The 13049-nt window shown below is 48.8% G+C and overlaps 1 protein-coding gene across 1 annotated transcript in view; it reads left to right on the forward strand.

The window, feature by feature from the left end:
* Positions 1-836: 836 nt before the first annotated feature.
* Fgf2 (fibroblast growth factor 2) overlaps positions 837-13049 on the forward strand; it is a 55895-nt gene continuing 43682 nt past the window's right edge. Inside the window, exon 1 of the mRNA XM_075950864.1 lies at positions 837-1180. Coding sequence (XP_075806979.1) covers positions 1006-1180 — 175 coding nt within the window. The 5' untranslated portion in view covers positions 837-1005. The remainder of the gene's footprint in view (positions 1181-13049) is intronic.

Here is a 13049-nt window from a genome sequence, read left to right on the forward strand (position 1 = left end):
GCATGACCTTTTACAGCTAGCATACAGTGGAACCTCTAGAAGCTTCCCCAAGCCCGCACAGGGCAGGGTACTCTGTTGTGTCTGAGTCCTCGGAGTAGTCTGTACCTTAGCCACCGTGGACCACACATCTCAGATGCTTCGAGCATAGACCTAGCGGTGTGCAGCTTTTCCAACTGGTATTTGGTAATCACCTTCACTGGAAAGGTGTGTCCCCAGGAGAGAAGGACTTAGGGGTGAGAATCACCTCGTTTCCGAATACAGAGTGCAAAGAATCTGAATCTACAACCTATTAGGGTCTACTGAAAATCACCAACCGCAATTAACTGTAATTTTGTGAAACTCAGTTTTTCCCAAGAAACATCTAACAACTGAGGCAGGGCAAGCGCCAGCTCTGCGCTTCTACGTGTTGCGAACTCCGAAGCCGTTTTCATCTTCCCACGCTGTCTAGGGCTAAGCGCCCAGAAAGGGAACCCAGGCGCCCCCTTCTTGGCCTCTGTCTCCTGCACCCTATCTTTCCACAGTTTACATTCTGCGGGGACTGGAGATTTTCAAAGCCTGACTCGATCTCTCCCCGGATCAGACCCTTTCTGCTGTTTTGCCGGTGGAAGGCCCTCGCCGCATTAAAAGACAGAAACCAAGCGAGAAAGTTGCATTTAAACTTTAGGAGCTGCGTCAGCGCAGTCGCCTAGAGAAAGCTCCTCCAAGCCGGACAGATTCCTTGCAGTTTTCAGGCGCCAGGCGTGAGGAGGAGGCGGCGCGGGGGGCGGGGGCGCGTGGGGCTGGGGTGCAGGCGGGGACTTGGGGTGACGCTGTCCCGGGCCGCTGTGGCACACAGGGGTTCTCGGCTTCCGGCAGAGTCCTGCGCCGGGCTGCGTGTGCTGCGGCGGGACGCGGACCGGGAGACTGGCTGCCCGCGGGCGAGGCGCGCTGGGAGGCCGAGGCCGGGGTCGGGGCCGGGGAGCCCCGCGATCAGCCACAGCGGGGTCCCGGGGCCGCGGAGGGGCCATGGCTGCCGGCGGCATCACCACGCTTCCCGCACTGCCCGAGGATGGCGGTGCAGCCTTCCCGCCCGGCCACTTCAAGGACCCCAAGCGGCTCTACTGCAAGAACGGCGGCTTCTTCCTGCGCATCCACCCCGACGGCCGCGTGGACGGCGTCCGCGAGAAGAGCGACCCACACGGTGAGCCATCACCTCCCACCCGCGAGCGTACGTGGTCTAGACCGACCTGCTCCCTCTCCCTCGGGGACCTGAGGACACTGAGATGAGGCGCCCTTCAGTCCCTAGGCATGGGAAGCAGATCCATTCCCGTGCCCTCATGAGTAGGGTCCCCGCTCTGCACCTCCTACCAACTCCAGGTGGGCTGGCTCCATAGTCTCTGGTCCCTCACGGGCCACCCGCTGCTGCCGGGTTGCTAGGATGCTAGAGGCGAGGGGTCCGCGGCTCTTGGGGTGGGAGTAGGGGGAGTAGGCGTGTCTCCTCCAGTGCTCTAGAACTCCTTGGCATTCTGCAGTCACCCAGGGAAACGGAGGCAGGAGGACATGTTCTTCAGCTGAGCCCTGCACTTCAATTCGGACTTGGTGACCAGAGCGATGTGGACCCTACCCCCATAGCTATCACTCACTTCCAGCACCCAGCTTCTCCAGGTTATTCCAAAGAGAAAAGCTAAGGAAGTCAAAACAGACAAAAGACTAGCAAACCAACCTTTGGCTTCCTTAGAGAGCAAGACAGATCTCGTTTCAGTGTGAAGTGCAGTGCAGATCCGTTGACAGCGCTGAAGGGAGGGTACAGGCTTTGTGGTGGAGTGATGGTGAGATAAGAATTACAACCTCAATTTGTGGAATAAAAATATACCCGGTAGTAGATGTAGAAAAGGTCCTAAGTCAGTAGGCTCAACCGTAAGGGCTCCAGAACATCACCTGCGGCGTTTGCTCTAACAGGTTGAATCCAGCCCCTGAGTCAGGGATGAAACACCTGCATTTTTGAGTTTGTATTTTCAATAGTGCTCCCCCAGAAACCACACTGGGGGGAGCCACTGTCTGGAAAAGGTCCAAGAGGGCTAGTTTAGGTATCTAAGGGTTGAAGGTGAGAGAGATGACCTGCGGTTAAAAAAAAATAGTTTAAACATCTGCTTAGGCCGGGGGTGGTACTGCATGTCTTTAATCCGAGCGTTCGGAGAGGTAGAGGTAGGCAGATCTCTGTGAGTTCAAGGCCAGCCTGATCTACAAGAACTAGTTCCAGGACAGCTAGGGTTGTTACACAGAGAAACTGTGTCTCGGAAAAAAAGGGGGGGGGGAGGGTTGTTTAAAGGGCTGCAGGCTGCATTCATCTCTAAGAGTTTGGGTGTGTGGGGTCTGAATTATTTTATTTTTATTTTTATTGGGGGGGGCTGAGAGAAGAGTGGTCAAGGGCCCGAGTTCCCAGTTCCCAGTTCCCAGTTCCCAGTCCTGAGGTTTTCCATTCAGGAGCTTTGTCTTTGTCTTAAGATGGCTAGGGAATTCTATTGGCTCTGTAAGGAACAAGAAGACCAGAATGCCCCATGAACAAAAGGAACTGCCCTGCGTATGCAACATACGCTTTCATATTTGCTGAATATTTTAAAAGCGTAATAATAGAATTTTTAACCGACATATAAGATATAAAAGTTGGACATATTAAGGGGAAAGGTTGATTTCCCACACACTGTGCAGTGTTTAAATAGGTTTTTAAAAATCCCCATCTCCTCACTTACATTTTTTATGGTCAGACCTTATCCCGATGCTTTCTTTCCCCCTTGAAATGTGGCACAGTGGTTTCTGTCATCACTGCTGGTGTCACTGCTGTGTCCACACAGCGAGACGTCTTGTTGCCACCTCCTGCTTTGTAGGGACCACTAAGAGTAATTTGGAAAAGATGCTTGAAAGCTATGATATGAATTAGCACTGTGTCTCTATTTTAGTTTATTGTGGATGTTTAAAAGAAAAAGTATCTTTGCTTTGAGATTTGTCTGCCACTGGCTCAGCTGCTAGGACAGGCTGCACATGTGTCCCAAGTGGTTTTATTCTTTCCCAAAGCATGTGTTGTTTGAAAGCCTGTCATGACTAAGGGCAGAAGGAATACCTTCCAGTCTGGGTTCTGTGTGGAGCGTTACCTAATGCTCTTTTTTAAAATGCTGTATTAGTTGCAGGATTATTTTTTCTTTGAAGCTGTTTACCTTATAGTAAGACAGAAGTGAGTAGGGATAATTCTGAATTGCATAACGTATTGCCATACTGTAAAAACAGCTGTGCATTCCCCCAAGTAGCGCGTGGTTATTGTACCATTTTTTTTCTTTTCTTTTTCTTTCTTTCTTTTTTCTTTCTAGAGATTTTTCTGCTTCGGTTTCCTGCCTCTTGAGTTTTTACAGGATTATAGGCTTTATAATCTTGGGATTGACCATGTGTCACAATGCCCAGCTCAGTTTGTAATTTTTCTTAAATTTTATCTTTTAGATTTATCTTATTTATGTGAGGGTTTTGCCTGCATGGATGTGTGTGTGCCACCTGCATGCAGTGCTTGTGGAGGTCAGAAGAGGGCATTGGATTTCCTGGAATTGGAATTAGGATTACTGTGAGCTACTACCACGTGGGATCTGAACCCAAGTCCTCTTAAAGAGCAGCAATTGCTCTTAACTGCCTAGCCATCCCTCCAATTTTGTAGTCTTTAACTCCGTGATTCTCAAGCAGAGTAATTTGGCAACTCTTAGAGGCATTTGTAGACTTCATAACCTAAAATGGTATTTCTGGGATTTATTGGGGGCACTCCTGGTGTTTAATGGGGTGCATTCCTGGGGTTTAATGAATGTTATTCCTGGATATTTGGTGGGGACCTGTTCTGTGTGTTTATTTAAACACTGCTGTGTGTTTAGTGGGGGAGCACTCCTGGATGGGTGCTTAGTGGGGGAGTACTCTGGGTGTTAATGAATGGCACTCCTGTGTGTTTAGTGGGGACCATTCTGGGGTGTTTAGTGGCAAGTACTTCTGACAACTTAGTGGGGACACTCCTGGATCTTCAGTGGGTAGGGAGGGACCCATACCCTTAAACATCATGCTGCACTCAGGACATACACACAGCTAAAACATTCTAAAACTAAGGTCTGGGATCTTCCTGACTTTATCGTTAGCAAAGACAGGATGCTGACGGTCAAGACAGTCTGACAGTCAGGAGTAGAATAACTCGTCCAGATGTGTGCCGGCAACTAGGTCCCCTAGAGGACATCTTTCTCCCAGCAAGAATACCTAATAGACCCTTTTGTGTGGTCTCATGTGTACGGTACATTTTCCTAGCACGTGAAAGGTACACTGATGGTTGAGCAGATCGGGATGAGGCTCAAGGGAAAGATACAGGAAAGCACAGTTAAGGGCAAATTGGCGGTATCTCCTCAACCACACAGTTCCCCAAACAAACAGAGAAATAAAAGCAGCCGCTTTCCCGCTGCAGTAATGGCTCCGATTCTCAGCTCTCTGTGGTCTCAGGCCTCAAAGTGTCCATTTGGCCCAAAACTATATCATCCAAGCTGTATTCCTTTCTAGGTATCTCTTCCAAGTTGCAGAAAGCTCTGGAAGGCGGGCACAATCTGATGGCACTGCTGGCTGGTGTTGACGGAAGCTGGAGTCGGCAGTGTTTTCCTCTTTGAGAAAATACCTCCATAAGGTCGGGCTCTAAGCAGACCTGCAAGGCATTGTCTTAATTAGTGATTGATGGGAGAGGGTATAGCCCATGGTGGGTGGAGCCGTCCTCTGGGCTGGTGGTCCTGGGTTCTATAAGAAAGCAGCCTGAGCAAGCCAGTAAGCAGCAGCCTTTCATGGCCTGTGCATCAGCTCCTGCCTCCAGGTTCCCATCTAATTTGAGTTCCTGCCTTGGCTTTCCACAGTGGACTGTGATCCAAGCTATGTAAGCCAAATAAATCCTTTCCTCCCCAAGTTGCTTTTGGTCATGGTGTTTCACCACAGCAATAGTAACCCTAGCTAAGACAGTAACTCGGAAAGAAATCGTGAGTGTTAGGGAGTTTTGGGAAGCATGCTTCGAAGACTGTGCTCTACACAGTGGGTGCTGGCTAGGTGGGTCGTGCAGTTCTGCTGGAGAGGAAGGAGCAAGGTGGGGACAGGGGTGAAATGTCCCTGAAGGGAGGCCAGAGATGACAACCAAACACGGATGTGTCCAAGGTCACAGAGTCCGGCATGTGGAGGAGTGTGAGATGCTGGCTGCTTATGGACCTGCTAGCAGTGGATATATCCCAGATGCTCTTCCTTAGAGGAAATGGACGCAGTTAGAAATGCTGCATCTACCCTGAGCTGATCCCTACTGCTCGTTGGGAACCAGTCTCTGCTTCCAGGCATCGGGGGGACCTGAGATGGGCAGAGGTTGTTAGCTAACCCACACCCATGAGGAGGGGGGTGATGGTCAGGTCAGCTTGCTCCCTGCACTCTTTCCCACTGCACACACTCCACACCGCACCAGAGTAAAAACATGGATTGTGAAATTCACAGATCTCGTTTTATAGAGGCTTAGAGTAGCAGCCGGTTCACTGAGTTACCCCCTGATTCGCTCTCCTGACCCAGCTTCTTGCCCACCTGGCTGCTGGCCTGCTTCTACAGCCTCCTCGCTCTCTCCCGCTCAGTAGTCGTGGTACCCTCTGGATGCCTGTGGCCAAGCTTCCTCAGGACACTGAGGGCCAGTTGCTTCCAGGGCTCTGTGAGCCCAATATTGCTGTTTTCTGAGGATTCTGGGCAAAGCAGCCTTAGCTTTTCCATTGCCCAGTGTAAATGCATCCTTTCATTAATGATTCTTAATGCTTTGGCCTCCCCCTCCTTTGGTCATATCTGGCAAGTGGCTCCTGCCAATTTGCCTTAATAAGCATGGTATTTACTGTAATGCTGCTTTGTGCAGTAAACAGATGAGGTCAGGCTCTTGGAGCTGATGAATCCTGGAAATCGTGTAATCTGCACAGAGAGAAAGGACAATTCATGAGTCACAGATATTACCACACCTTAGGAGTCTTTACAGATGCACTCCATGCCAAGTGACTTCAGCCCCGAGAAGGCAGCATCCCCCTCTGATGTGCCCTGAGGGCTTTTGTTGGGTTTATAAAACATCCGTTATATAACCAGACCTCTGACACTACAGCAATCTGAGTGTTCTCTGGCTATGTCATGCAACATGGACAGACATGATTTTAAAGTTCAGTTTGAAAACAGAGTCTTGTAGAAACAGTAAACAAACCAGATCCAAGCTTTGTACGTCACAAATGAAAAGTCCACAGAGATGCTGGGAAGCTGTCATCAGTGGGGCTGGCAGAGGCATTTAGGGTCCCTGCTACAGGACACTGCTTCTTCTCCCGGAGGATGCTGACAGTGGGATGGCTGCTGCACATGTCAGGAGTCTTCTCGTCTTTTCCCAGTTCCTGTCCTTGTTGATTTTCCAACACTCTTCCCGGGCCTCTTTGCCCTGACACATTTGTAAGGCGGCTGGCCTGGGGCAAAAGCCTGTGATCTGGAAATGTGCACATCTGGGACATGCATCTTAGCCTCATTAGCATATTCTGTGCAAACAAACCTGTGCGTGCGTGCGTGCGTGCGTGTGTGTGTGTGTGTGTGTGTGTGTGTTTTAGCAAAACAATGATGCAGAGTCTGGGCCAGTGGGCTGTCATGCGCTTGGTAATTAGGATGTCCACAGGACATTTGCCAGTCGAAGATGCTCTACTTTATACACCCAAACCTTTCTTACAATGCGGTACTCTTATAAAGGTCATGGTGATCTCATGTAAACAGACATCTCACCAAGTAGGGCACTATCGGTTGGTCAGGTAAAAAGCCTGCAGGTTTTCCCTGGGAAATCCTCTCTGGTGAGAATGCTTTGGGAGAAAGCAAAGCCACTAAAAGGTCCCTTAGATGTCACAGGCCAGGAAGATGCCACCATTGGAAGTCCCAGGAGGTCCTTGAGAGCGTGGCACAAGGGACTAGTGCTGGTGGGTGGGCATGTGTGGACTAAGCAAGCCAGAGCCACCCAGTGGCCAGTTGCAAAGTCCCGTTGCCAATGGGAACCTGCACAGGGGCTTGGGATGGTGTGTCTCGGGAGCATGGCAGTGCAATCCTAGGAGCTGTCTACGGAGTTCCAATGTTCGTAGTTTTGGGCGACTGCAGTGCCCAGCGCGGGGCTGGTTCATTAGCATGCGTACCGAAGTCTGTCTTGGGTTTGGCTCATCCTGGAGCTGCTTTGTAGTTTTCGTCTATCTTGAAAACATTACATTATTCCAAGTCACAGAAAATCGTTTTCAAGCTACATAAAATGGCTTCACTCGTGTTAGTAACAAACTAGAAATCATTCTTATACCTACAGGCCTCCAGTTAAGCATTAGATAGTAAGAGCTGGCTGCAATTTTGGGTGTTTCCTCCTCCTGCCCACTGTTAGCTCAGCAGCTAGTTATCTGCCTGTCAAATTTACTCTTAATAATTGTGTCTGGGGATCTTCTGGAACTTGGGAGGGGTTGAGAACAGGTTGTGACTTCCCTTTTGAGCCACAGCCTGTGGCTCTTAGAAGTCACACTGGACTCTCGTTAACCCTTGTCTGAGATTTTAGCCAGAGGAAATGTAGCAACGGTGAGCCAATAGCCAGTGTTTAACTTTGACTCATCCTGGCCGACCTGTTACTCTTCCGACACAGGGCGACCTGCCTGTGGTGACCCTGCTGCTCGTCCACCTGTTTACAGAAACCTGGAGTGTGTGTGTGTGTGTGTGTGTGTGTGTGTGTGTGTGTCCTTTCAGAGGGCCACTGACCCCAATCTAACCTCTGTCTTGGATTATCAGTAAAAGTTCCAGGTTTTTAAGGTATTGTGGATGTTAACAATATAAAGGAAGACAGGTGGAAAATAAGGATCACATCCCAGGTGCAACTGAACTATCAAAAAGCAAGCTCTCAATTAACAATTAATCCTATATTAGTTTATAACAGAAATTTGTCTTACTAATAATTCAGATTATCCCGTAAAGGGGTGGTTTATCTAAAAGAAGTATTTCCAGAGGAGTAATGATCCAGCCGGGTTCCATGAGCTTAGAGTTCTTTGTTTGTAACTCAGGCCCTGAGAGAGGATGCTGGGACTCATGGAGGGGCCCCGCCTCCTCTGCGAGATGTTTGATTCCGTACATCTTAAGTGTCGGAGAGTGATAGAGGCATTCATTCCCCAGGGATGTCTGCTCAGCTGACTGTTATAGTTTCCAGTGTGCATCCAGACACTTGCTGAGACTTCACTCGAGATAATTTTATCTACCACTGTTACAGTGGGGAAGCTTAGGGAATCTTGGAGACTGGGTTTTCTAAGGGTTGTCAATGGAAAAATAACACATTGCTCAGTGCAAATGAATGTTACAGCTTTTATTAGCGGTTCTGATTTCTTGAAAAGCATTTATGATTTTTGTTTTATATCTGACAGAATGTCTGATTATATCGTGTGTGTGTGTCTGTCTGTCTGTCTTGTACCTGCATGCCCACTGAGGCCAGAAGAGAGAGTAGATCTCCTGGAGCTGGAGCTACAGATGTGAGCGGCAAGTGCTGGCCACTGAACTTTGGGCCTCTGAATCAGAACAAGTGCTCTTAGCCGCTGAGCTCTCTGTCCATCCCCAGCATTTTGTTTTGTTTGAGATATGAGTCTTACCCTGTAGCACAAGCTGGTCTGGAATTTTTGGTGATCCCCTTGCCTCAACCTCCCTAAGTGCTGGGATTGCAGTTATGAGTCACCACAGCCAGCAGCATTTAGGATTTAAAAAAAAAAAACTATGTGTGGGGGCTGGAGAGATGGCTCAGTGGTTAAGAGCACTGACTGCTCTTCCAAAGGTTCTGAGTTCAATTCCCAGCAACCACATGGTGGCTCACAACCATCTATAATGGGGTCTGGTGCCCTCTTCTGGCCTGCAGGCATACACACAGACAGAATATTGTATACATAAAAAAAAAAACACCCAACTATGTGTGGTAGGATAAGTTTTCCTCAGGGTTCTGAGAGCTATTGGTTCTTTCTCAGTGGCTCACGCCCTGGAGTCCTGTGCTTCCTTCCACTTTACTTGATTTTCCTTTGATAAACTCTTTTAACTCATCCTGGTGCAGGATTCTGTGTCAGTCACTGGGAGGCTTGCTTCCAGTTCAACCATGTAACCTTTCCCAGTTTGTCACCCTCCAGTGACTTGTGGCCCTATCGCCTGCCTCTGCCTCTAAGGAATCTTTTGTTTTCATTACTCTGCAGGATGCTCCTGCCCAGCTGATCTTCCTGCAGGCTCTCTTGGGCCTGCTCCCTAGCTTGCCTGCTCCCTGCGTCTCTGCTTTGGGCTCTCCCTTCCTCCTTCTTTCTGTGTATGTTCTAGAATTTTTTCAGCACATCATTTTTAGTCTCTAGTGATACCAGCTCCTGTTTCCCCTGTCTAAGGACAGGCACCCCAGCACAGCCTCTGTGAACACATCATTGCCTCAGATGGGCTCCTTTCCCCACCGAGTTTCCATGTCTGGTTAAGCTGCGTTTCCAGAGGCCAGAGAGCTGCCAGCTGCCTTGCGCTTTCCTCAGTGTGCGAGTGTGCATGCACGCACGTGGGTCTGTCCCTCAGTCTTGTGGCAAACCCTACTCTCCATATCTCCTACTCCTTTCCCGGCACTTTAACTAACCCTCTGATATTCTCAAATATGGCTGTGCTAGTTTCTATGTTAAGCTACTCGATGAAAGGCAACTTAAGGAGAAAAAGGTTAGTTTAGCTCAAAGTTCCAGGTTAGCAGGGAGCTAAACATGGCAGGAACAGAGAGCAACTAATCAAATCGCAGCCACAGTCCAGCAGAGAGAAGAGGAGACCAGCAGGATTGCTGCTCAACTCACTTTCTTAACACTCTTAACACAATCTAGGACCTAGACCCAGAGAATGGTGACCCATCCGCTCACAGTAGTTAACATAATCAAGGTAGTCCCACAGGCCCGCAGACACGCCCACAGATAATGCACACACACACACACACACACACACACACACACACACACACACACACATACACACACACCTGATCGGGACAGTTCCTCACTGAGACTCCCTTCCTCCTTGATTCAAAATCATTTCACAGTTTAACCTTACCATCCCTGGGACCTTCAGCATCATCTGTCCCTGTCAGCTGCCCACGCTTGGTCCCTTGATGTCTCCAACATGGCAGAGCCACCTCTTTCCATAGTTGGTCTTTTCTAATGCAATTCTCCAAAGACTTTTTCTTCTCAATTCCCTCTCTCACCTCCACCCCCCACTCTCCACTATTCTTAACTTTCTCTGGGAAAATCCACTTTAATACCTCAACAGTCTTCTATTGCCCTTTCCTCTGTCCTGGGGAGAGCTCATAGAATCTGCTTTCCCATAGTGCTTGGCTCCTTTTCTGTATCTGATGGTCTGTGTCTGTCTATTGAGCTGGGTCTGTGAGCTCCTTGAAGGGAAGGAGTAGGTCAGATTTTCTTATCCATCCTCACACACAGTGGCCACTCAAAGATGTTTGCTGTGTTAACTGTCCAGGGCTTTTCACCTGCTTTCCGACCTCCTGGTCACATCCCTTTCTTAGTTCAGCCAAGGTGACCTCTATACCTGGACCCATCTCCTTTTGTCCCAGCCAGGTCCTGTGTACCATCCACAACTCAGTCGGGTCACTGAGTTCCTGTTACATGTCGCCCTTGGATTGAGCTGATAATGGTTTTTAAAGCACGAAGGTAATCCTCGATGTTCCCCAGGAACCCCGCATGTTCTGGGAGTCTGAGGTTCAGTTACTCCCTGAGGCTCCTTGTGCCTCAGCAGCTTAAGGCAGGTCCAGCGTGAGGTGTATGAGGGTTCAGCCAAGCTCCCCTCTCTCTCTGTTGCTTTCCCTCCCTTCGTTCTTATCTCCCTTATCTTTCCCTGGAACTCTTTCCTTCAGCGCTCACTTTCTTTCTCTCTCCCTTTCCGCCTCATCTTTCTTTACCTCATACCAGGCGAGCATTCCCCACAAACTGTGGCATGTGAGGGGTGTGAAATGCGAGTGGCCAGGACAGCTCCACCATTCTTTTGTGGGGGCATCCTTCTCATTAGTCTGAGGAAGCAACGCCCGTCACTTGCTACTGAGGAAGACTTTCTCCTCAGCTCTGGAGGAGAGATGTTTCTGTTTGATCTTGATGCTCAGCTCCACTGTCTCACAGATCTCCGTGCTCAGGGCCTGAGGGCTTCCCCATCACCTGACTGGGGAGCGCAGGCCCGGGGTGCACACTTGACTCGGGCACCTCAATGCCTAAGTCACTTTTCCTCCCGGTGGCAAACCAGAACCACTTCAGAAAGGAGGACTGAGGACATCTGGCACGGCCGCTGGTATCCTTTGGGGCTGCGAGGAAATGGCACAGAGAGCTCCATTCAGATTTGTGAGCCAGTATTCATCATAACAATCCGCAAACAATCTGCCAAGCGGCTGTGACCGTGAGTCAGCCTCTTTGTGATGGGATGTCTGCAGGGGAGGGTGGGGGCGAGAGGGCTGAGTGACCACCCTGAATAACTGTCTCCTCTGCCTCCTCTCAGTGCTGAATCATTTTACAAACAGGAAACAATTCACAGGTTTTGGAACGGTCATTATACAAATAGGAACCGGAAGAGCGTGAATGAGCAGAGCAGCACCTTCATCACAAAGTTCCTTTGCAGGGGACAGTGGCGGGGGGGGGGGGGGGGGGGGGGGGGGGGGGTGCGGAATTTTTCTAGCCTTGGTCCCATTTAAAGGTGGTGTATGCGTAGGATGCTTGCGGATGTTGCGTATGCTTCTCTATGTTGGGGACGGAACGGTGTCATTTACTCACTGGATGCTGGGGACTCGCTGTGGGGACTCACTGGATGGTGCAGCCCCTTGACTTCGGGGGCTCTGGTCCTTGGATGGTGTGGTCTTGCATTTTACATAGTTGGTGTTTTCTGTTATTCTTCAGTTTACTAGAAATAATGTTTATAGATCCTTTGTGTAAGCCATGTTTAAAACTTTCATTTTGAATGTGAAACCTCATAACCTTATTTCTTATTTATATCAGCTATCCAAAACCCGATAGTGCAGAATTGGAATATAATTAAAGTGGGATGGAAAAGGCAACTTTGATGGAGTTCACTAATATGTGAAGAAACAATCTTCAGAAGGTGCCAGAGTTAAAAATAATCAGATGCAGTGATATAGCCTCAACAATTAGAGTAGGAAGGCGAGGCACGTGTTGATTTCTGGAGAGGTTCATATGAAAGTCATGATCCATGGAACTATCTAACTCGGTTCAGATAGTGGAGATTCCTACACCAAGTAGCTGATTCCCTGTGTCCTACAGCGGGAGAAAGGCCAGGTGCTCAACTGTCACTACTCTATCTCAGGACCATAACTGAGGAATGAATGAAGGAAGGAAGGAATGGACAATTTGAGGGCATGCTCTGTTTCATCTTTAGAAATAGAATCTTTTAAACCTAAAATACAAACTTTTAAGTCAAAGATTATTCCTCATTTTACAGGTAAGAAGGGCTTTGTTTTGTTTTGTTTAACTTTAGACTTTTCAAGCCATAGTTTCTATGATAGCAAGCGATGGATTGTGCGTTCTAGAATCTTCCTGTTGAGAATGCAGGCTCACAGCAGAGTTCCACGGGGACAGAAATAAAAACTGGTTTTGTGGCAGTGAGATCTAACTTCTGATTTTGCTTGACATACTGAAAACTACATCCATGTTAAAGAGCGTGGCAAGTAAGAACCCAGGCTCAGGGGCCGGCTGAGGAAAGCTGCTGTCCCATGAAGCCAAGGTGGCTGTCCCATGAAGATCATGACATGGGGGCATGGGAGAGCCCTCCAGAAGAAGCAAAGATGGCTTTTCTCTTTCAGGTTGTCTCAGTTTTGTAGGGATAGATAACCAAATATCTATCCTTGGTCTTTGAAGTTTTGACATTGCCTTTTGGATGGGAGAAATTATTCAACTAATTTAACTGTTGGCTCTATTTAAAAACTGGTTTGAAGTAATTCTGGGGCCGTGGTATGCCAGAGTTAAAGGAGC

This window comes from Microtus pennsylvanicus, chromosome 16 (assembly GCF_037038515.1).
Source record: "Microtus pennsylvanicus isolate mMicPen1 chromosome 16, mMicPen1.hap1, whole genome shotgun sequence".
In the NCBI taxonomy this organism is placed as follows: Eukaryota; Metazoa; Chordata; class Mammalia; order Rodentia; family Cricetidae; genus Microtus; species Microtus pennsylvanicus.